The 25,071-nt window shown below is 35.5% G+C and overlaps 1 protein-coding gene across 4 annotated transcripts; it reads right to left on the bottom strand.

The window, feature by feature from the left end:
- On the bottom strand, positions 1-24,846 carry LOC134671180 (uncharacterized). 4 transcript variants are annotated; one of them, XM_063528964.1, is made up of 8 exons: positions 24,722-24,846; positions 7,612-7,766; positions 3,543-3,750; positions 2,979-3,094; positions 2,462-2,648; positions 1,646-2,366; positions 1,493-1,537; positions 1-1,439 (listed from the first exon to the last, which is right to left on the bottom strand). In XM_063528964.1, exons 1-6 carry the CDS (start codon positions 24,759-24,761, stop codon positions 2,317-2,319), a joined length of 756 nt encoding a protein of 251 aa, XP_063385034.1. In that variant the 5' UTR covers positions 24,762-24,846; the 3' UTR covers positions 1-1,439; positions 1,493-1,537; positions 1,646-2,316. The 4 variants fall into 4 exon arrangements, with proteins under 4 accessions (XP_063385034.1, XP_063385035.1, XP_063385033.1 ...); XM_063528965.1 differs by having other exon boundaries at positions 1,691-2,366; XM_063528963.1 differs by having other exon boundaries at positions 1-1,537.
- Between the last annotated feature and the right edge of the window lie 225 nt (positions 24,847-25,071).

The raw sequence follows: 25,071 nt of genomic DNA, 5'->3' as shown, positions 1-25,071 counted from the left end.
AATACTCCGCTTCACTTTATATTATTGTAAAACATCAATGTAAATTTTATTTTATAAACATAGACTTAAAACATCGTAGACTAAATAAACTAAATAGTTATTACTTTGTACATTTTACGCCATAGAGGATATAACCAAACGGAGACGCCTTGTCTGTAATATACCTACGGTACAAAACAGTCTGCCGATTTTTGCTGGGGAGGGGCACGTCAAATGAAAGTATAGGTACGTAACGTAAAAATGGCCATATCAGATAAACGTCAGTCCATATAATGTGTATGACTATTGGTCGTCTATTTTCGACAGAGGGGAACGCCTGTTAATGGCTACTTCGTTTGGTTATATCCTCGAACTTTTACGCACTCTGCAATGGCATGCCAAAGAGATTATTTCGGTGTGTGTAAAATAAATAAATGATCAACCTAGGAATGCCAATATTCTTTTTCAAATGATAAGGGCATGGTCTCATGGTTTATAAAAACGAATAATGGGAAGCATGATGTACCTAAATTAAAAAAAAATGCACATAGAGGCCATCTTATTAAATTGGAACAAATACTTCCTTAATCTGAATCAAAATACCCGTTGAGTTTCAAATTTGACATTTTTATTTAAGGTAGTATATTCCTAATATAATTTTCGGGCTGTAGAGTCACATTTAGAGACGTTCCCATTAGATATACACGTAATATTTACTCGATAAAATGAAACTGTGTATAATATAGTGGATTATTAAAAGCATAAATTAAATTTTGGCTAAAGTAGACAATACTTTTCAAAAAGTGATATGCGTACAACGAATAAAATAAGCTAATTATTAAAAAGTCTTTTTTTAAAACCGTATTCTGTCAGTACTTTAACTACGCTCACATAATTACAATAAGATTTTGGATATCCATATACCTATGTAGAAAAGTGTACATATGTTTTTTTGTAAATATAATAATTAATAGTTACTTTATGTAGGTAAGTACCTAAATAACGAAACTATTTCAATGTACTCAATAGACAATAATATTTTGTACATAACTTTGTAATAAAAACATTTTTTATATATCTGCTGTTTTTTTGTAACCTTTTTACTCAATAGACAATAACATTTTGTACATAATTTTGTAATAAAAACATTTTTTATATATCTGCTGTGTTTTTGTAACCTTTTCACTTAGTTGCTAAAATAAATTTTATTTTGTATGTTTATAAAACCAAGATACACAAAAAATAGATAATCCAGCTTTTTATCAATTTATAAAGATAAAAGATTTATTCTTCATACAAAATAGTGACGAAAGATGTTAGTATTTTTATACATATCTTCTTTTAGTGTCTACTTGACAATGATCAGACCACCAATTTACTAACACATACATGCACCTAAACCATCTGGCTTGCCCACTGGCCACCTTATTGCCCACCAACAAAGAAGTAGTCAGTGATACCTGATTCAGATTGTCAGTTTCAATACACTCAGTAGTCAACTAGTCAGTGATACCTGATCCAGATTTTCAGTTTCAATACACTCAGTAGTCAGTGATACCTAGGGTTTGCACGACGGATCCGAAATGTATGGGAAGATCCGCGGATCCGGATCCAGATCCGGATAATTTCATACATATCGGATCCGGATTGCAAACCCTAGTGATACCTGATTCAAATTTTTAGTTGCAATACACTCAGTAGTCAGTGATACCTGATTCAAATTTTCAGTTTCAACACTCCATTGTGTAATGCTAGATTTCTTTTTCGTTTAATATGCCCTTATTATACTCTTTGGTTTATAGCACTCTAGCCTCCTGAGACCCAAAAGCATTGTTTTTTTTTTATTTGGAACCCTTAGTTACTCAATAAAAGTTTAAAATAGATTATGTAATATGTAAAGTTGACGTCAAAGATATGTTTACACTTTTGCAAAGGCTTATTACCAAAGGCGTGCTTTGGTAATATTGTCTTAGGAGGTCTGAAAATTCATTGGAATTTATTTTCATTCCGCCTCTGGTTTTGAAATTTCATCTTCGCCCTCCTCTTCGAATCCTACTTACTTTCTAAAATTATTTAACTTACTTCTATGAAAAACTGTCTTTTAACAAAAATATACCTTAAGTAATCTATTATAATTATATACTCAAATGGCAGGTAACGAAAACATTAGCTTATCTTTTAAAGTCGCCCTAAAATAAATTTCCTTATTACTAAAGCCACTTCACATTTGGGATTCGTTTTTTTTAAACAGACACTACAAAGCCTATTCAGCAGTTTAACTGTCCATAAAATGTAGGTATGTTCAAAAGTTTTCTGGTAACAACAGTTATTTTGTGGTCACCGTAGTAATGCCATCAGAGCCGCTGCCAAATAAGCGGCATTCAAACCTGTAAGCAGTTAAAAATAATAAGGTTATATGGGGCAAAAGAAACACTGGGACAAGGACGGACCTACTTTAAACTATGAACTTGTTGGATCTTACCCGTAACACTGTCAGCAGAATTGACAGTAGCTTCAACGCTCTGACCCATGATGAGTTTGCCAGATCTCGCAAAATGGACGTCGCACGTCAACACCAGAGATTCCCCCTGGGTCATAGTGACCACCGACCAAGAGTGCCACAGCTTGCTGGTGGGGTCCCAACGACGACTTGAGAAGTTCTCTGGAATCTGAAAGCGTTTGAAGATACAGTTGACCTCCATCATTAGAAACTTCCATGCATTTGGGAAATCGAATAGGATTTAAGTTCCCCACAATGCATAAAGGATCGGCCACACCGCTGCTCAAAATACGCTGACGGTTTGGAATCGCAGCGACGGCGTGCCGTAAGCTTCACGACTTTACTTGGAGGGCAAGCGATAAAATTGGCACATCACTGCGATTCCATATCATCACAGTTTTTGAGCAGCGGTGTGACCGCAATTGACCGTATGTTATATCTGAACTTGATTCAATTTGAAGGTAGATTCTCGGGCAATAAAGTATAAGTTCAAACTTACTCTCTGCTCTCCGATACGCCACACCAGTCTCGGAGCAGGGATGGCCGCTGATGTGCAGTTTACGTTTACAAGACTGTCTTGTGATGATATTTCCAATTGTGGATATAATGGTGGTACTATAAAACAAAATAAATTATAGGATCAAAAAGAAAGACGACTAAATGAGTCGACAACAACGTGAAAATAAAATAAAGAGGAGGAGGATATTTTTATAGATACTAAAAATGACTACCAGAATCTACTACTATAATTAATGAGATTTGACTTCTAAGTATTTAGGGTTAAAACGCTGTGCTATACTTCATTAACCTTTTGGACGCCAATGACCGATATATCTGCACCGCAGGTCCAACGCCAAAGACGGATTAATCGGTCACAGACCACAGAGCAACATAGACCTACGTGCATTTATGCATAAAGTTCAATTTCAGTTTTGACACTTCGGTTACGTGGCGTCCGAGTGGCAGCTTTTGTGTTTGACATGGCGCCGAAAAGGTTAAGACCGGTATGGAAATCGAAAATGACGATGAATATTTCCAATACTCTCAATATTTGAATATTTACCAAAAACTTCGATGGTATACTCCGCAAACTTCATCTCGAACCTCGGCGCCTCCTCCGACACCTCACACTTGTAGGTCGTGTTGAACATGGGAGGAGTCAACAGTTCGTGTTCCAGTTCGCACTTCCCCGTGCTTCCGGTGTCGTGGCAGTCGACCGTCAGTCGCGAGTCGTCAGCTGAGGACCCGAAGTTGAAGTTTACTCCTTGTTTCTGAAGTAGTTTTACACGAGTATGAAATAATTTAAAAAAAATCTGCTACCAAGTGGTACTCTGGTGGTGGTCTGCCGCCCTAAGCTAAAAGGCAGTTTTTCGACATTTTGCCAAAATTGACTTTTTGTGATATTCGTAATGTAGAGATCGAGACGCATCGACCACTTTGGCCCGTTTTCCGATAAGTGGCTTAGTTTTCGAGAAAAATATCGTAAAAAGACCGTATTTGCACTAATTTTCGTTCGTTCCTAGTCTAAAAAGCGACTATTTGACAAAGCCAGGCTAAAACAACGTATATGCAGCTATACGTTTTTTTACGCTCTGGTTTGCGTAAAATCTTATCCACCATATCTAGCCTAAAATAACGTATAAGCCAAAAACTAGGCTAAAAATACGTAAAAGACGCTATACGCACTTTAAGATTAGGATCTTTAGCAAAATTTTAGATCTGATACTAGTCTAAAAAATCGTATAATATTTTTTTTTGTTTAAATGTCTCATACGCCATTTTAGCCTAGTATCACTTAACTTTTTTACGTCACCATGATAGTCTTTAGAAACGTATAACTATTATACGTTCTTCTTATTTTGTATGGACGTCGTATTAAACGCAAACAAACTTTTAAAATGGTTGAAAGTGCGTCTAACTAGTCTATAACGCAGTATATGCTCCAACCTTCGTCATGCTCCCCGCGCGCCAAAAGACACCTTTACGCTAAGTAAAAGCCGTCAGCCGCAAGCGCAGGCTTGTGCCTGCCGGAATGAGAGCGGAGGTGGCTTTTTGCGCGCGAAATATTGACCGAACGCCAAGGTTAAAAAAATACTTTATTATTGCATTACCATCATATGTTATCAATAATATGTAGTGTTTACAATTAGTACCTTCGAGTATTATCATTTTTATCAAGGTATATACTTTAAAAATGCCTCGCAAATACTTCCGCTCGACAGTAAATACGTCTTTCTAGCGTAGTTTGTGATGGTAAAATTGTTCATACGTACTTTTCTACAGCAAACGTTGTTTAAGTTTTATTTATTCATTGGACGGTTTGACTGCTTTTATTTAAACAAAATCAAATTGATATTACATCTAATCGTATCGGGTTTAATTCCTTATAAGCCAAGTAGGTATTTGACATTATGAAGAGTTTAAATCTTATTGAAAAATGTTTTAAAGGGAAATTTAATGAGAATTCTTACGGGCAGTATAACATTTTCCGCCTAAGTATTTAGATAACCAGGACAAAGGACCATGGGCATCTTTGTATGGAACCTGGGTCCATCCGAAAACCAACTGAGAATTAAAGATAATATTATATACACATATATATACATATATATATATATATAATATTTTACTTAAATGAAATACTTAAGTAGGTTTTATCTAGTTCATATCGCACCAATAGATTTCGATAAGAAATATCGTAAATTAATTACTGCAAATTATATTACGTTTTATTTATCATAGTATTTATATATTACAGTACTATCTATTACGTTTTATAAAAAAACAATATGTATCTTAAAATAGGTTGGTATGGTTGTGTATTAGATAATAGTTGTATGTTAAAATAGTCAAAGCTATGAGTTTGTAATCTAATAGAAAAATTATTTTATTGTGAATCTAATTTTTCATTACAACCGCTAAAAGGCGTTTTAGAATTAAATAAATGACAGAGTATGTGCAGGAATTAATACACTCGTATTAATTTTATTGCTAATGTAGACTACATAATTCGCTAACGTATTACCGTGCAATGAAATTCCATGCCTATTGATAACAAACTAAAATAAATATTAGAGATACTACGAATTCGGTAAAACATTATGTATTTTTTGAGTTACGTGTATGCAAAAACTGGTCACCTACAAAGATAAATGTTTGCTAAGATTTAAGTCAGCAGCAAGCTGGGTTCTCCATACAACTGTAGTTACGCTCTCATTTTAAAACGATTAGCTAGATTGCTCTAAAACTTTGTACTCAGTAAAGGATAAGGTATATCTATGCCTGTAATTAATGTGTAGCTTCAGATACCATGGAAAAAAATACAGCGAAAATAAGTTTTTCATACAAAACCTATTTTTCCTCTATTTCATTAGTTTTGTTGGAATATAAACTAATTAAGTACTGGCATAGATATACCTCATGTCATTGTATGTGCAATTTAGTACAATCCAACACGTTGTTTTAAAATGAGTACGAATCTCCGTTTTTATGGGAAGTAAAAATTCGGCTGAGCTTACTGCGGACTGTTAAGTTTCGTTGCTCATGCTCATTAGAAGTATATGTAATGTCATTAGTAGAGTCGAGTAAATCTAGTCTATTATACAAATAAAATCAGAAAGGCCGTACACTAAAAATTGGTTACATATTATGGGGCTATTCCCACTAGTTAGGTATCTACCGCCAAGTTGTTACCAGTGGTAACTACTGGGAACTTCTTTTTCCAGTAGTTACCACTGGTAAAAGGTGGGATTTTTTCCTAGTAGTTACCACCAACATTTTTTTACAGTACAGTTTAAATGTTTGTTTATTATATGAACACAAAACACTATAGGTACTACCAGGCTATTATTAAAAAAACAAGATCCAGCGATTACTTTTTGGATTATAATCTTAATTACCATACAAAATTAACACATAGATCGGGTTTTTCCCACTAATTACCATCAAGTTGTTACCAGTGGTAACTAATGAGATTTGTTTCCCAGTAGTTACCACTGGTAAAAGGTTGGATTTTATTCCTAGTAGTTACCACCAACATTTTGTTACAGTTCAATAGTAATAAAAACAGTATAAGTAGAATACTATAAATATAGAGGCTTTATTGAACCCTAACAAGATTGTAGTGGTAACTACTCCCATTAGTTACCACTGGTAACAACTTGATCGTAACTAGTGGGAATAACCCAATTTATATGTTAATTTTGTATGGTAATTGAGATTATAATCCAAAAAGTAATTGCTGGATCTCGTTTTTTTAATAATAGCCTACTAGTATGGCGTTTTTTGTTCGTATATAAATAAACATTTAAACTACGTGACTGTTTTTTATTCCCATTTCTTCCATAAATACTAATCTATAAAACCGTATATTCGGTGTTTTTGTTGGTATACGTTTTTTTACACTAGCACGCTAGTCGAAAATCTGGTCTAATTCATAATTTTTCCTAGTATACTAACCAAAAAGGCCGAATAGCTGCTATAGGGTCTTTTAGCTTAGGATCTCAAGTGCGAATTATCCATTGGTACTAAGCAAAAAGGCAGCATGTGACATATACGGCGTTTTTACCTAGTTTCTACTTCGGAACTAAGTTAGAACGCCGCATAACGCATGTTTACCGCCTTCTTAACTAGTACGACCTACTCATTTTTAAGCTTAATACTAATTTAAAGTGTTTTTTATAAAATAAAAAAAACTGAGCTGTTTAGAAACATACTATAAATACCTAAAATAAGTACATATATATACCTACCACATACAAAAAGAAAAAATGGAAAAAGTTTTACCGTTTCGTAGAAATTCAAGAAAGATGTTTGGGTTGGTTTTTTGCGATTATCTCGAAACTAGCTTTTGTCGAAAAACTGCCTTTTAGATTAGGACGGCAGTGGTGGTGGTGGTGTACTCTGGGGTACCAAGAAGCCGACGCCCTAGGTATCGCTGGAGAGACCAAGTGCAGAAAGACTAGCGAACTCGGCGCCGTCGACTAGACAGAAACGGAGCTAGTGACTATGGCGGTCTTTGGTGTCGGAGGCCAAGATCCACTTCGGGTCGTTGCGCCACAGCAGTAAGTAAGTATGAAATTATTTGCCCTTTCAATCTTTAATGTAATACCTAAATAAATAAGTCAAATTACCTCTGGCCTGTATATCAGGAATTGAATATCGTCTTTGTACAGCCGTACGGACTGTAGTGGTCTGCTGTCCAAAGTCCAGGTGCACGTCAGCTGCCAGCCAACGTTCTCCTTCCAATATCCAGTCATTCCCACGTCTACTTTCCCGTACGTTGCACCTGTGAATCAAATTATAAATATTGATCTTGTGAGATGGATTGGAGACCGAAAACGTAACGATTGGATCCGAAGCAAGAACAAAGTTAGAGACATCATGGCACATTGCTGATCAAGACGAGTCCTTGAATGGAGGCCCAGAGCGGATAACCGAGGGTGCGGTAGACCACCACAGCGCTGTTTGGATATCGGAACTGGATGAGTCGGGCACATGATTGACAGGAGTGGAAGAAGTTGTTTCACTATTTTCATCTTTGCATCTATTAGCTTTGGGTGCCTCTGATAAGACATACTCCACTCTTGCCTAACTTTCAGAAAATAAATTAAGAAGCCGAAAGTTAAAGTAATGTAATACCTAGGTATTACATTACTTTACACAAGAATTCTATTAACAACCCAACTGGGACAGGCAAATAAACTACGTTGTTAAGATATAAAACCTTTGTTTGCCTCTGTAATAGTCCCATATTAGTCGACCAATGCTGCCGCCCTAAGCTAAAAGGCAGTTTTTCGACATTTTGCCAAAATGGACTTTTAGTGATATTCGTAATGTAGAGATCGAGACGCATCGACCACTTTGGCCCGTTTTCCGATAAGTGGCTTAGTTTTCGAGAAAAATATCGTAAAAAGACCGTATTTGCACTAATTTTCGTTCGTTCCTAGTCTAAAAAGCGACTATTTGACAAAGCCAGGCTAAAACAACGTATATGCAGCTATACGTTTTTTTACGCTCTGGTTTGCGTAAAATCTTATCCACCATATCTAGCCTAAAATAACGTATAAGCCAAAAACTAGGCTAAAAATACGTAAAAGACGCTATACGCACTTTAAGATTAGGATCTTTAGCAAAATTTTAGATCTGATACTAGTCTAAAAAATCGTATAATATTTTTTTTTGTTTAAATGTCTCATACGCCATTTTAGCCTAGTATCACTTAACTTTTTTACGTCACCATAATAGTCTTTAGAAACGTATAACTATTATACGTTCTTCTTATTTTGTATGGACGTCGTATTAAACGCAAACAAACTTTCAAATTGGTTGAAAGTGCGTCTAACTAGTCTATAACGCAGTATATGCTCCAACCTTCGTCATGCTCCCCGCGCGCCGAAAGACACCTTTACGCTAAGTAAAAGCCGTCAGCCGCAAGCGCAGGCTTGTGGCTGCCGGAATGAGAGCGGAGGTGGCTTTTTGCGCGCGAAATATTGACCGAACGCCAAATTTAAAAAAATACTTTATTATTGCATTACCATCATATGTTATCAATAATATATAGTGTTTACAATTAGTACCTTCGAGTATTATCATTTTTATCAAGGTATATACTTTAAAAATGCCTCGCAAATACTTCCGCTCGACAGCAAATACGTCTTTCTAGCGTAGTTTGTGATGGTAAAATTGTTCATACGTACTTTTCTACAGCAAACGTTGTTTAAGTTTTATTTATTCATTGGACGGTTTGACTGCTTTTATTTAAATAAAATCAAATTGATATTACAGCTAATCGTATCGGGTTTAATTCCTTATAAGCCAAGTAGGTATTTGACATTATGAAGAGTTTAAATCTTATTGAAAAATGTTTTAAAGGGAAATTTAATGAGAATTCTTACGGGCAGTATAACATTTTCCGCCTAAGTATTTAGATAACCAGGACAAAGGACCATGGGCATCTTTGCATGGAACCTGGGTCCATCCAAAAACCAACTGAGAATTAAAGATAATATTATATACACATATATATATATATATATATATATATATAATATTTTACTTAAATTAAATACTTAAGTAGGTTTTATCTAGTTCATATCGCACTAATAGATTTCGATAAGAAATATCGTAAATTAATTACTGCAAATTATATTACGTTTTATTTATCATAGTATTTATATATTACAGTACTATCTATTACGTTTTATAAAAAAACAATATGTATCTTAAAATAGGTTGGTATGTTTGTGTATTAGATAATAGTTGTATGTTAAAATAGTCAAAGCCGTGAGTTTGTAATCTAATAGAAAAATAATTTTATTGTGAATCTAATTTTTAATTACAACCGCTAAAAGGCGTTTTAGAATTAAATAAATGACAGAGTATGTGCAGGAATTAATATACTCGTATTAATTTTATTGCTAATGTAGACTACATAATTCGCTAACGTATTACCGTGCGATGAAATTCCATGCCTATTGATAACAAACTAAAATAAATATTAGAGATGCCACGAATTCGGTAAAACATTATGTATTTTTTGAGTTACGTGTATGCAAAAACTGGTCACCTACAAAGATAAATGTTTGCTAAGATTTAAGTCAGCAGCAAGCTGGGTTCTCCATACAACTGTAGTTACGCTCTCATTTTAAAACGATTAGCTAGATTGCTCTAAAACTTTGTACTCAGTAAAGGATAAGGTATATCTATGCCTGTAATTAATGTGTAGCTTCAGATACCATGGAAAAAAATACAGCGAAAATAAGTTTTTCATACAAGACTTATTTTTCCTCTATTTCATTAGTTTTGTTGGAATATAAACTAATTAGGTACTGGCATAGATATACCTCATGTCATTGTATGTGCAATTTAGTACAATCCAACACGTTGTTTTAAAATGAGTACGAATCTCCATTTTTATGGGAAGTAAAAATTCGGCTGAGCTTACTGCGGACTCTGTTAAGTTTCGTTGCTCATGCTCATTAGAAGTATATGTAATGTCATTAGTAGAGTCGAGTAAATCTAGTCTATTATACAAATAAAATCAGAAAGGCCGTATACTAAAAATTTGTTACATATTATGGGGCTATTCCCACTAGTTAGGTATCTACCGCCAAGTTGTTACCAGTGGTAACTACTGGGAATTTATATCCCACTTTTCTTCCCAGTAGCTACCACCAACTCAGTTTTGTGGTAACTACTGGGAACTTCTTTTTCCAGTAGTTACCACTGGTAAAAGGTGGGATTTTTTCCTAGTAGTTATCACCAACATTTTTTTACAGTACAGTTTAAATGTTTGTTTATTATATGAACACAAAACACTATACTACCAGGCTATTATTAAAAAAACAAGATCCAGCGATTACTTTTTGGATTATAATCTTAATTACCATACAAAATTAACACATAGATCGGGTTTTTCCCACTAATTACCATCAAGTTGTTACCAGTGGTAACTAATGAGATTTGTTTCCCAGTAGTTACCACTGGTAAAAGGTTGGATTTTATTCCTAGTAGTCACCACCAACATTTTGTTACAGTTCAATAGTAATAAAAACAGTATAAGTAGAATACTATAAATAAAGAGGCTTTATTGAACCCTAACAAGATTGTAGTGGTAACTACTCCCATTAGTTACCACTGGTAACAACTTGATCGTAACTAGTGGGAATAACCCAATTTATATGTTAATTTTGTATGGTAATTGAGATTATAATCCAAAAAGTAATTGCTGGATCTCGGTTTTTTAATAATAGCCTACTAGTATGGCGTTTTTTGTTCGTATATAAATAAACATTTAAACTACGTGACTGTTTTTTATTCCCATTTCTTCCATAAATACTAATCTATAAAACCGTATATTCGGTGTTTTTGTTGGTATACGTTTTTTTACACTAGCACGCTAGTCGAAAATCTGGTCAAATTCATAATTTTTCCTAGTATACTAACCAAAAAGGCCGAATAGCTGCTATAGGGTCTTTTAACTTAGGATCTCAAGTGCGAATTATTCATTGGTACTAAGCAAAAAGGCAGCATGTGACATATACGGCGTTTTTACCTAGTTTCTACTTCGGAACTAAGTTAGAACGCCGCATAACGCATGTTTACCGCCTTCTTGACTAGTACGACCTACTCATTTTTAAGCTTAATACTAATTTAAAGTGTTTTTTATAAAATAAAAAAAAACTGAGCTGTTTAGAAACATACTATAAATACCTAAAATAAGTACATATATATACCTACCACATACAAAAAGAAAAAATGGAAAAAGTTTTACCGTTTCGTAGAAATTCAAGAAAGATGTTTGGGTTGGTTTTTTGCGATTATCTCGAAACTAGCTTTTGTCGAAAAACTGCCTTTTAGACTAGGACGGCAGAATGGGCCCTGGGTGGATTGAACAAATTAATTATGTAAATACCCGGTCTAGATACAGCTTAATCCAGAAGGACTTATGTATTATGATAGTTCCATACGTCTATGCGTCCTTTCTTTTACACATTATAAGACAGTGCAGTGAACATACAAGGTTATTAGCAAGAGGATTTAAAGAAAAATAACACGTATTGCAAAGTAATAAGACTTGTAGCGAACGTCGTACAAAGTGGTTTAGTATAACGGAGAGGCATCACGCACAATATGTACTTCAATTTCAATCTAATAATGTAAGTATCTGCAATTAATAATCGTAAAACCTGGGTTTTATGAGGACCGTTTCGCTAGAAGGTAACGTTGAAGGTTGAAGATATACTATAAATTAGGTAGGTAGGTATGACGAAAATCTATAAGGTCAGATGGAGTAAGACATAGATTATTTTACTCGGGGCACGAGCGAGGATTCCCTACAAGTACAAGTGTTACTCTTGTCCCAGTGTTTGTCTTACTCGATTTGACCTTACTAAGGTGTACTCTTATTTGTTTCTCTTAATTTATATTTATAATATAAATGCATCTACGCTGTTTTTACTATAATGGTAGCAAATAAATAAAATCGGTCAAGTGCGAGTCGGACTCGCGTTCCAAGGGTACTTAAGTCCGACTCATGCTTGACTGAAAACTTCTAATAGGTTTTCCTGTCATCAATATAGGTAAAGTACTATGTTGTGTATTTTTTTCAAAATTTTAGGCCCAGTAGTTTCAGCGATAAAGGGGGAGGGGGGACATGGTTGGACAGACAGACAGACGCACGAGTGACCCTATAAGGGTTCCGTTTTTTCCTTTTGAGGTATGGATCCCTAAAAAGAGACCACGCAAGAGACCGGTTTAAACGAGTAGGTATGCTCTACCTACTTCTCTGATCCTAACCACTATCAGTTTTTTCAACCTTTTCCACACTATTATATTTGTTAAGTAAACTTAGTGTTAGAAAAAGGAAATGTTATGTAACGAAAAAAAATATATTTTACATATTAAGTACAGTCAGCAGCAGAAGTTGCCAAGCGGGCGAGGTATTCCAATAAACTACCTTCATCATCATCATCTCAGCCATAAGACGTCCACTGCTGAACATAGGTCTCCCCCTAATAAACTACCTTGACGCGCTCTTATTCTCTTAACAATAAAGTCGCGTCAAGATCATTTTGAACACCTGGCCCGCTTAGCAACTTCTGCTGCTGACTGCACATAAACTTACCGGGGATGCAGGCACTGCAATTTTCAAAAACTAAGCAACATGAATGTTTGTCACAGCTAAGTAACAAGCTTGAGTAAACGACGCATCTATTCGGCGACAACAATTTAAATCAAACTTCATCATCATCTCAGCCATAAGACCGAAAGCTAATGTACATGATGGTAACATCGATCGCAACAGGAATAGCAGGTGCAATTAGCACTCGCATAGTGTAAGAATGAGATAGCGCCACATTATTATCTGACTCACTCGTGCATTAACCTTTTATAATGCAAGGTTCTAACATTATTTTTTATTTTATTAATTTACTAAGTACTTACCTACTCCCACCAGCCTGCCCCTCTAGCTTAAGTGAAGAAAGTCTGGCTTCGAATACTTCATTATGTGCCGACTGTACGTCAGAGGTGGGCAATCTTACGTACCTATACCTATGTCAATATTTCTGTTGTAACTTAAATTCGTTTTTCCATTCTGTCAGCCTAATAACCAGTTTTTCTACATTTTTGTATCTAAACATTTCAGAATGAAATGCTCAAAATATACTGCTGCTTTTTTCTTTAACCGTCTTTTTGTCCAAAGATTTTCGATCCAATCTCAATGCGTCAAAAGCATTCGAGAAAAGACCCACAGCCAATATCACTTAACGTTAACTTCAAGCATTAGGTATAAAGTAGGTACACCGCAACACAAGGCGTAATATTCCAACCACTTGACTGTCACCAACAAACCAATATAAGGAGCTCTACGATTACGCATAGTTCTAACTGATTTAGAGGTCTTCATACGCTGGTGTGCTCGGCACTTGACTCGGGAATGTTCGGCATGCTTCGTGGGCTATGCAAAATGGCGGGCGACACAAAATGGCAGACACGCCGGTAATGGCCGCGGAAGTGGAAGCACCGAAATTATCTCAACACGAGCCCTAAACTGAGATAAATTAGCCCGTATTACTGCCGGTTTATAAACGTAACAATTCGCTTTTATTTTTAGGGTTCCGTACCTCAAAAGGAAAAAAAACTGAACCCTTATAGGATCACTCGTGCTTTTGTCTGTCTGTCTATCTGTCTGTCCGACCATTTCCACCCTTTATCTCTGAAACTACGTGGTCTAAAATTTTTAAAAAATACACAAAATAGTTCTTTACCTATAGATGACAGGAAAAACTATTAGAAATGTGCAGTCAAGCGTGAGTCGGACTTAATTACTAAGTTTTTGATCCGACCCCTACGGGTTTTTTAAAGAGATTTCATACACTTCCACATAAAAAATATTCATTGTTAAAAATTGAGTACCTAATGTATGGAACCCATGGAACGCGAGTCCGACTCGCACTTGACCGGTTTTATTTTTAAATTAGACGAATTACAGAGGGAACGAGCCGTCATATCTCATTAAATTGGACTATTTGTTGACTGGTTAATGATGAGCGCTCGGGGTCCGCCCTTCGTTTATTTAGATTTTTACTAGAGCGCTGATCAAAAACATAATCAGTTTGTTTTTGATGTTCCTTAGTAGCAGCCAGTCTTATTATTAATTCATATATATTTATAACAAATTCGGTCAGCGTTCCAATTTCCGCTTTGCAAAAGGAAACTTAACTTACAACTTAGACTTGTTAAGATATTAGTAGATAAGAAAACTAAAGAAAAATGTAACAAGCACTATAACCAACTTTTTCAGAGCTGTAACATATTACCTGTACACGAAAAACTTAAATATCTGTTAGCTGTCGAACAGTATATGTGTCCTAAATTTAAGATAGTAAAAATATACAACAGAAGTCTAAGAGAATCTACACGAAAACGATATGTCGAGCCACAAGCCTCCAATTATTACGGCCGAAGAACAAGGCAGTACCTAATACCGCGTATTTTTAATGTCATACCCCCCGAGCAAAATTTTTCAACAAAAACAATATTTAAGAAAAAAATTAGAAGTCTGTTATTAAATAGTTACGCTAATGCAAGTTAGTCATATTTAGTTTAGTAATTAGCATAGTATTAAGCATGAAGGTATAAACATTTAGGTATAATTGGGTGTATTTCATTCGCCAACAAACTGTTTCGCAGTTTGGCGAAGTTTTGTAATAGTTTTAAGTGTTTTTTGTTTATTAGCAATAAATTAAAAAAAAAAAAAAAAAAATATATTATTATTCTTTATTTATTTTTCGTCTTAAGTTAGGTTATTTATTAATTATTATAAGGAAATAAGTAAATTATTTGCATTGTTTTGCGTGGACTTTTGGCCGAAGGGTGTGGTGTTTCGGCGGTTCCGTGGGAATCTGCCGAATCCTACACCGGTACAAAAGTACATGCGACACAACTGAAAACCACCGTGTCGCCGAAATGATTTTTAGCTTGTAAGATTTTACTATTGTATGTAGACGTGTGCGCCGCGCCGGCGCGCCGCCGCCGCCGGGCTTTTTGACCACGCCGCCGCCGCCGATAAATGATCGGCGTGAAATCGGCGTGACCTTGAGTGTTGTTAATTAGCTATTCTAAGTTGGTTTTTGGATTAAATTATAGATTTTTTGTATTATTTATGTTACAGTTGTCAAATATACATCAATTATTAATTAAATGAACCTGAATAGCCAGTTGCAGAAACTATTAGACACACTAATACTAAACTGAGTAAGCCTTAGTATTCATCGTCAACTGTTAACGAACGAAAGAAGACTGCTGCTAGTGCTGCTTATACCTTGGACAGCTAGAAGAACAAACTTCTCCACTCTGAAAGAGCTCTATATCGCCACTCATCTATTCCAAACATGCCATGGCTGAGCCCTTAGCTTCTTCGGATATATTATCCAACGCATGATGTGGAGAAACACATTAATATAAGCCGAATGAATGGCAAACGTGCTCGAGTTAGAGCATGTGTGAGATGGTCGAACGCTATGAAAAGTTCGGCTTGCAGCAGTCTGCACCGTGCAGTCCATGCGGCTTATGACTGCACGAAATGGAGACAAATTACATGTGGTCGCGAGCCTCAGCAATGAGAAAACGAGAAAGAAGATACGTCTCAGTAAGCCTGGTGCTTGTGCGACAAGAAAACCCTTAAAAAGAAGCCATAGCAATGTACTATGTCCAGCAAATGTCAAGGATATATGAAGTTCTGTTTTGTTAAAGTAAAAAGTACGTCATTTTTAATAGGATAAGCCATGGAAAGCTTGAGAAAACGGAGAGTTACAGATTGGATCGAAGTTCATTGGAAGCAGGAAACCTCTTAATGAAAGCCAGTTACTAGGGAAATCAAGTTATTATACCTATCCTATATTCATTTAGAAACCCTATTCACAGCATATTCAAACTATACGTAGTTCATTGACCAGCAACCTGCATTGATCATATCTTCAAGAGAAACCACAAATTAATGATTTTTCTTAAGAAACTTGAAAGTCAAGGTCACGCCAATTTCACGCCGAAAACACGCCGCCGCCGCCGATTTTTTGGCAAACGCCGCCGCCGATCATTTTTTAATCGGCGCACACGTCTAATTGTATGTATGTTAGTTTGTAAGGTATGTATCTATGGGCCTTAGTTGCCTGATAATAAATGATATTTGATTTGATTTGATTAAAAAATGACTAATATAATATAATACCTATTATGTTTGAATATATTATGCTTTGATTTTTCCAGGATATCATTATCAGATTATCGGGCCTAATCGTGAACCGGTCTTGTTTCTCCTATTTTTTTTTAAATTAAGAAATTATTTTCTAAATAAAATTGACATTCAAGAAGAAATCGAAGAACTCATTATAGTAAAGATCCTAAGGAGTTGAAATTTTGTTTTCCAAATTTTGAAGTCGATATAACAAAAGCGTGACTCATAACATAATGTATCAGGCAGTGGAATTTATGATACAATTCATGCTCTTGTCGGTGGAATCGACAACCATTTCTTTCTCGTGACAGTCTTTTAATACAATTACAATACAGTACATTACAGTTTGATACAATTACTTAACCAAATAAAAATTAGCTATAAACTTGCTGTATAGTTTTAACGACGCACTTGATAAAGCTTTACTGCTCACATAAATAATATATCCTACAGCCCTACTGGGTGTAGGGAGTAGACACATACTTAGTACCGTAAAATGGGGTGAGTAGGGCTACGAGGGCAGTTGGGTTATGAATGGGGTGAGGAGGGATGGTAGGGGGGTGAGATGGCATTTTTAGACCAGAGTTATCACATTGTTACGTAAATACTTTATTCTCTTGAGAAATCAAGCTATTGTAATATTTTGTCAATTCTAGCAATTGTCCCATCTCACTTAATTCCTATACCGTCTACGGGGTGAGCTGGGATTTCCTACTTTTTTGTTTTTATCGTTGAACCTATGAAATGAAACGACGGATAATCATTGAAAAACTAAGTTCATACTACCGGAACACTTTTCAAGTATATGAATCAACGTGCCACATATATGAAAAAAAAAAATTGATCTGAACTTCGGATTTATCCCAATTAACCCCATTTAACGGTATCTATGTTTTTATTTAGTTTGACACACTACACCATTTATAAAATAATATGCAGGATACAATATTAACAGGAATTTAAGTTCTACCTTAAATATTTATCACGTCGTGTTTAGGAAAGAAAATTCCATCGTGGATTTTTTATATCAAATTTAAAATATGATATGAAATAATAATATGCTGTTTATTTATTTAATTGTACCCGGAAAAGATTATATTTATTAAAGATAAAGATAAGATAAAAGATAAAAAGTAGTTTGTTCAAGTAGGCATAATTACAATGAGCTTATAAACGCCAAATAAACCTAAACCGGCTCCAGCCCTACACCTCTAGATTTAAATCCCCCCTAAATTGGAGGAGGGTATCCCAATATGGGACCGACAACAAACTCGGCGGGACACATCTTTTCGAAACATTATTACATCTTATAATTAACATGCATTACGAGTAATTAAGAGAAATACAACTAGGTACACAACAGAAAAATATTGGAAAACAACACTGAATTCAAAACCAGTAAAATATACAACTCTGATCGTGTACCGCGAATTAAGTTCTATTTGGCTTAAATAATAATGTTGAAAACATTGTTACGGGATTAATAAGCAACAATATAGGATTTTGATTTGATTTTAATACTCGCTTCCGTCCATTGAACCCAAAGCAATCAGCCCTCGATTAATCAAATAAAGTGATTCCCATTACTTATTTTTAGTTTCCGATGAATAAACCAGTCCATGTGACCCCAAGTTTCATAATATCTAAAAGTATTCGAAGATCAATCTAAAACTAGTTTAAAAATAAAAACGTTCTTGTCAAAGTTAAACTGCTATTAAGTAATCGCAACAAGTGCTTTATAAGGAAAAATAGAAATAATTGTCTTATATTACATTGTTGTGTTAATTTTGACTGAAAAATCGATACTTTTATTCATGTCTTTGTAGCCGGTATATTGTTCAAAAACTTTGGACGGCAGATGATAAAAACTAAGGCTATCTATGTTTTTAATGACACTATATAAATACCTACATTAAAAAAAAATCTTCTTAAAACCACAAAATTCATTCAGTCTTTCAAGGTAAAGAATAGGTTTTTATCATTAGGTATTATCGCAAAAAATATAATAAACGTTACATAAATAAATTTATTCAGACGTAATCTTAACCGACATTTAAGCTTTAATTAAACAAGGTTAATACAGTCATCATTACAATTGGATTGTTATGCCATTTAGGGTTCTCGCTAAATTGGAAATTCCATAGCGTAAGTATTGAACAACCAATTTAGCTAGGCCCCTAAATGGTGCAACAGTCGCGGAGCGTGTTTGATGGTGGTGATGGTACATTTTCGCTCTACCGCGAGCGCTCAAAGCGTAGTCCCTACTTTATACGCGCCGCCCTTAAGACGACGCTTTAATATGCTCAATTGGGCGGTCGTGTGCCCCTTAATACTTTAATGTGCCTTATTTAGGACATCACTTCCAATGTTCGAGTTTATGAGAACGCGGATAAATGATGACTTGTGAATTATAATGTATTACGTGTTGTATTGGCGCCGCGGGATAGATGGGTCAAAATGTCTTCTGACCACTCTGTCACGCTTGTATTGGTGTATATTATAAAATAAATAAAAATAGTCGACTGCTGTTACATGTTTTTATATCTGTGTGGATTATATTATTTTACTTGAGTACATTCTAGGGACGCGCCTGGGCGTCCCAGATACCGCTGGAGTGACGAAGCCACAGGGCGGACACGCCATACATCGAAAATCATTTGCGTTTATATGTGTGCACGGCACGTCTGTACAGTGTACACGCGTCATTGTGTGAGTAAGTGGCTTAGGGCTGACTCGTGCGGCGCGCGGGGAAGGCGAAGCCGAGGTTTGCCGAGGCCGGCCGAAGGACACGACGAGCGGCCCGCTGCGTTGCATAATTCGATCGAAATACGTAAAAAAACAAAATAAAGGTTTATGTTTTATTTCGCTCCAATTGTTGAATTGGCTTTGTCACTTTATAGTCCTGCACGTACTTTGACTTTCAACACGCCATTATTAAATGTACCTTATTGTTGATGCCTATTGATTATTTTATATAACATACATAATTAATTCTTAAATTCTTAAAATTAAATTAAAAATCAAACGTGAATGTCCCGCGACCAACAAGTTCTTTTTTGTGAAAAGAGTGTTAAACTAAAAATAAAACATTTACGAGGAATATCTGCGTAGAAGGTCTAGTTACCTTAGGTACTTTAAATATTAAGACGAAACGGGAGCTGAGCTAAAAGTCAATTTTGAGATTTCAAGCTGAATATACCCGTCGCTCTGACGGGGCGTAACCGCGGCGTGAGAGACTGTATTTGTATGTGTAATGCACGCACACAGACGCGAGCGGTGCGCCCGTACTCGCGCTGGCGCGCACCTCACTGATTGCAATTTGCATTGCCACTTTTTGTTACTGCTACTACTAAGTAGGGTAATTCGCCAGTAACTGGCCACTTTTAATAACTGGCCGCCCTAAACTAAAAATGAATCCTATTCACCTATAAACAGAATTCATTTTAGTATAAGGTTTCAATAACTTCAATAACTGGCCACTTTATACTAAAATTAATTCTATTTATAGGTGAATATAATTCATTTTTGGTTTGGGGTGGCCACTGACGAATTACCCTATTGCGATTGAACTTTTTTACTTACCCGGCTTACGTTTACGGAACTCGATATCGAATAGAGTAATTCGCCAGTAACTGGCCGCCCTAAACTAAAAATGAATTCTATTCACCTCTATACAGAATTCATTTTAGTAGGTATAAGGTTTCAATAACTGGCCACCTTATACTAAAATGAATTCTATTTATAGGTGAATAGAATTCATTTTTGGTTTGGCGTGGCCAGTTACTAATAGTGGCCTGTTACTGGCGAATTACCCTATTTATGTACTTAGTGGTTAATACTAGTATCAAGTAAGTATTTTTTTTTCAATAATGCTCAGAAACGAAGTATAGACATGACAAATATAAATATTAACGTCTTTGTAAGGCAGGATTGGACATTCTATAGAGTAAGAGTAAGTGTATGAAACAACCAATTCAGCTAGGACTAGGGAATGCTATCTAAATCTCGCAATTTCGAGATCTCGCTAGATCTCGCACGTATTTTCGAAATTTTACCTAGTTGACAGGAAATCTCGATATATGCAATCTCGGTCGAGATCTCGATTAATATATTCGAGATCTCGAACAAGACTGAAAGTGAAATACTTTGTTTCCGACACAGATATTGACAATATTAATCTGTGTTGAAAAAATCATTGCTCTAGCTTCAAAAACCACGGAGGAAAACGAGGACTACGTTTGTATGGAGAAATGACCACTCCTGTTGGCTCTTAAATGTTGGCGTAGCATTCACAAATTCAACGAACGGGTTTTAATTCATATGATATTATTATTTTTACGCAAAAGTATAGCCTTATTTACTGATACATATTTCGTCTCTTTGGAAAACTATATTATTATTCATTTCTACAATAAGTAGGTGCCCGTACATCGCACAATACACCGGCATTTTGAACGTTGCGTCATCGCGTCGCGGCGTCGCTAGCCGAACTGAGCGTATGTCAGGAGTCCGTCAGAACTCAGTCGCGGGGCGAGGTAATCCGAGTCAGGGCGGGGCGGTGCGTGTCCGTTCTGTATGATAATACTATTACTTATTCTGTGACGAAGCCCAAAAAGACCTGTCCGCCCTCGGAATACCCAACTGGCGTGAAGTGGCGCAGAATAGGGCAGAATGGCGCTCTCTTGTGTCAGAGGCCAAGATCCTCTTTGGGTCACTGAGCCAGTGATGTATGTATGTACATTCTAGAGACAAAACCAAGACTACGAAATGAATTTTGACCCAAATAAGGAACTCAGCTGCCCGTGGTAGTTTATCAAATTGCGTAAAAATATTTTATACAATATTAATATTCAGAGAGGAAAATGGGGACAATCTTTGTATGGAGTTGAGGTCACGTGATTTCGTCCCCTTTCCTCGTAATTTTTGTGCACAATTTTCAGATAAAAACTATGTTTCAAACAAGGCACGTAAATACGTACCTATTACTGTATTGTAATTAAGTTAAAAATGCCTTTTTACTCTTTGCACGTTGTAACACACAGTTCGCAAGTCCCATTTTACTTGTAAGTAGTGACATAATATTTTATATGTTTTGTTAATGTTCTGCAAACATTTCATGCATTCTACGGTTCATCTAGTAAGTGACTGATCTCTGTTGAAAGCTACACATTTTCAAGTCAATTGGTTATTTAGATAGTGACTCACAGCTTATGACAAGACGCCGTATGTATTTTAAGTCAATCTTATTTACACTATGACCTATTCTGAGTATTTTGACATGAGAAACATCTTATCTATTTTAACAACAATATTGTTATGTCTATCGCGAATTTATTTTGTAATCTTTATTTCCTACGTTTTGACGTATGTTACATACTTTGGTCGTGGCCGTGGATAACTCAAATGTCCCCGTGAAATTTCAAAACAGAGATTTTTGTAATTGGGTATTTTCAGTTCTCTCTTCTTCCTCGCGCTATCCCGGCATTCTGCCACGGCTCATGGGAGCCTGGGGTCCGCTTGATTGGGTATTTTCAGTTCTAAGTGTACGTATGTACCATTTACATTTTTCTAAAAACGATCAACTTTTGGGTTATTTGAACTTAAACCACGAAGAAAAAAGTGTCCGAAACAAAAAATCTGCGGACCTACATAACGATGCCTACAGATATTCTGTGTACATAAATATGATGTTAAGACTTGTAATCGACCGCCCCGGAACCACCTTTCCATACAAACATAATCCGATTTTCCTCTCTGGATTTTATCATTATTGAAATTATTTTGACACAATTTGATGCTAATCATACCGGGTGTGGCCTGTAATATGAGCAAAAAATTTAACTGTAGGTTGTACTCCTCACACTGACCAACATTTGTTCAGCGACTTTTAAAAATAACTTGTAGTTTGATTTTTGATACACTTTAAAGTTTATTCTAAGACGCAATGTATTACGAATTTTGTTATGTTTAAGGCATGACAAGCAACGTCAATCACAATGATATGGAGAGGCGATGGCGTCCATTGAAGATAATATTTATTTTGTATGAAGAATATGGAGTCTAAATACTTCATAATTTTTAAAAGTTGTTGAACAAAAGTGTCACCGTTTGAGGAGTACAATCTATGTTTTAATTATTTGCTCGTGTTACAGGCCACACCCGGTATATGTATTTGATAATTTTTATAATTTGTTTTTCGCTCTTAACCCTTATAATAATTAAACAAGACCGAAGCTCAAAAATGGAAAAAAATGGAACGAGCAGGCATAGCTGTGTTTAAAATACATTAAATGGTGTAAAATATTTTCCATAATGTCAATATTTAGGGAGGAAAATGAGGACTACGTTTGTATAGTTAAGCGATTGGTCCCCTTTCCTCTTAATAAAAACGCAAATGCTTTAATGGGTAGTCTTAATGAACGTTTTGTAACCGTCCCTAGGGACAGTCATTCTTAACTTAGCATTTGACTTCAATTGAGCTTGATTAAAATTGCAACTGTCCTCTTATTAAAAAAGTTTAAATGAAGTAATTGGTGATTTCCATGACTGACTTGCGGGCCGATTCGAACTTTAAGATACGTCAAATATTACGTCTAGATACGATATGGATTAGATATGTCAGTGTAATAAGTGACGTTTTTGTTTGAAGAAACGTCAATTTTAACAGTGACGTATCTAATCCATATCGTTCTCAGGATATTCGTAAGGTAATCCTTTATATAAGTTAGGTTAGGGTTGTTTTATGGCAATCCTGAAAAGTCACACGTTTCTGAAGCAACCAAATTATGACTAACATAAATGCGGACAATACATTATGACTTAAACTTTTTGGGAATCAATAGAGACCCATTTAAACGTGTTGTATATAGATAGACCTAGACTGCAAAGCTGGTAGGTAACTGAAATTCTAGTTCGAATATCACACATACTCAAGTCGGTATACGGAACCCTAAAAGGGTCCTACTTAAGCCGGGGTCAATTAAACTGTTGACCGTTATTACGTTCATTAAGACTCTAATTGGAATGCATGTTGAGCATCTAGAGACAGTTGGAATATGAAAATCTTTAGGTTACCTACTTTGAATTTAAATTTTGCTTGCTTGGAAAATCATTAAATAGATACTTGTAAGTAGAAAATGGATTAAAAATAGGTCATATTATGACCTTTTTTTATTAAAATGGTTACTTATTTGGTAATGAAAAGTGAAAAATTAAACAATACTTATATTATTACCGAAGTGTCTATGTAAAATTACAGCTCTCGTAGGAAGTAATTTAGCTTAAACAAAATAATATTTATACATATAGGTACCTTCATGTTATAGCTAGCAATGTACAAATTGCAGAAATTGCAGAAATGTTCTCGGAAATTTCAGAGAAATTACATGAAAGAAACTTAGGAAGTTCTCTGTGAGATTTTGTGTAATATATAATATTACACGCCACATAACAGTTAAGCGGGTAGGCGAAATATTTAAAATGGCATGTGTCTACGTCGGTCTTAACACGATTAGATTGTTTATTAAATTTAAGTTCCAGAGAATATTCTTCATAGAAATTTCGCAACTTAAGAAACTTCTCCTCGGTGCATTGCTAGTTATAGCACACAAAATAAACGTAGTAAAATTATCTAAGTATTTAAAACCTAAAACATACAATTCATACTAACCCATCAAAATTAAAAATTATGTTTTCAGTTTATGAAAATGACAAGGGAAAACACCAAAAAATACCAAAAAGTCAAAAAATAGGATGCATTAAAACAACAAATTGCCAAAATTTGCAAAACCCATTTCAATCGCGCACGCGCCACGGTCACCTGTTAATTACAATACACTTAAAACAAATGAACATTAAACAAAAGTGAATTACCTAATAACAATGAGATCACAATGCAATTAAAAAAATTTACCATAACTAAAACTGACTATAAATAAACTATATTAGTAGGCAGTCTTACTAATTACCTAGAGAGAGATAGTAGCTAGATATTAATTATTTACCTAATAACAATAGAAGGGTAGTAGCAGTTACAAATCCCATTTTTCTCACTACAGTCAAGTGCGCGCACTAATAACACTGACAGGTCCGTGTGACGCTGCTCGCGATGACACACTAGCTGACTGCGCGGGCGACGATTTTGATTAGTTAATCGTACGACTGATGAATGAGAGCGTTCAGTGTTGTTTCGTTTCTTGAGATGTTTCCTGTTCTGGTAATAAGAGTAACATGCTTTCTTATGGCTCTTTTACATGATGGGCTATCATACTAAGATACTCACTAAGATGGGCCAGCGTGTAAAGAGGGTAGTGGTGTCGCGGCGGGATGGCGATGGGATGGCTACGGTGTCCGT

The sequence above is a fragment of the Cydia fagiglandana genome, chromosome 15 (genome assembly GCF_963556715.1).
Source record: "Cydia fagiglandana chromosome 15, ilCydFagi1.1, whole genome shotgun sequence".
NCBI classification, from domain to species: domain Eukaryota; kingdom Metazoa; phylum Arthropoda; class Insecta; order Lepidoptera; family Tortricidae; genus Cydia; species Cydia fagiglandana.
Note: the sequence above shows the minus strand (reverse complement) of the source record. Positions and strands in the feature narration are given on the sequence as shown.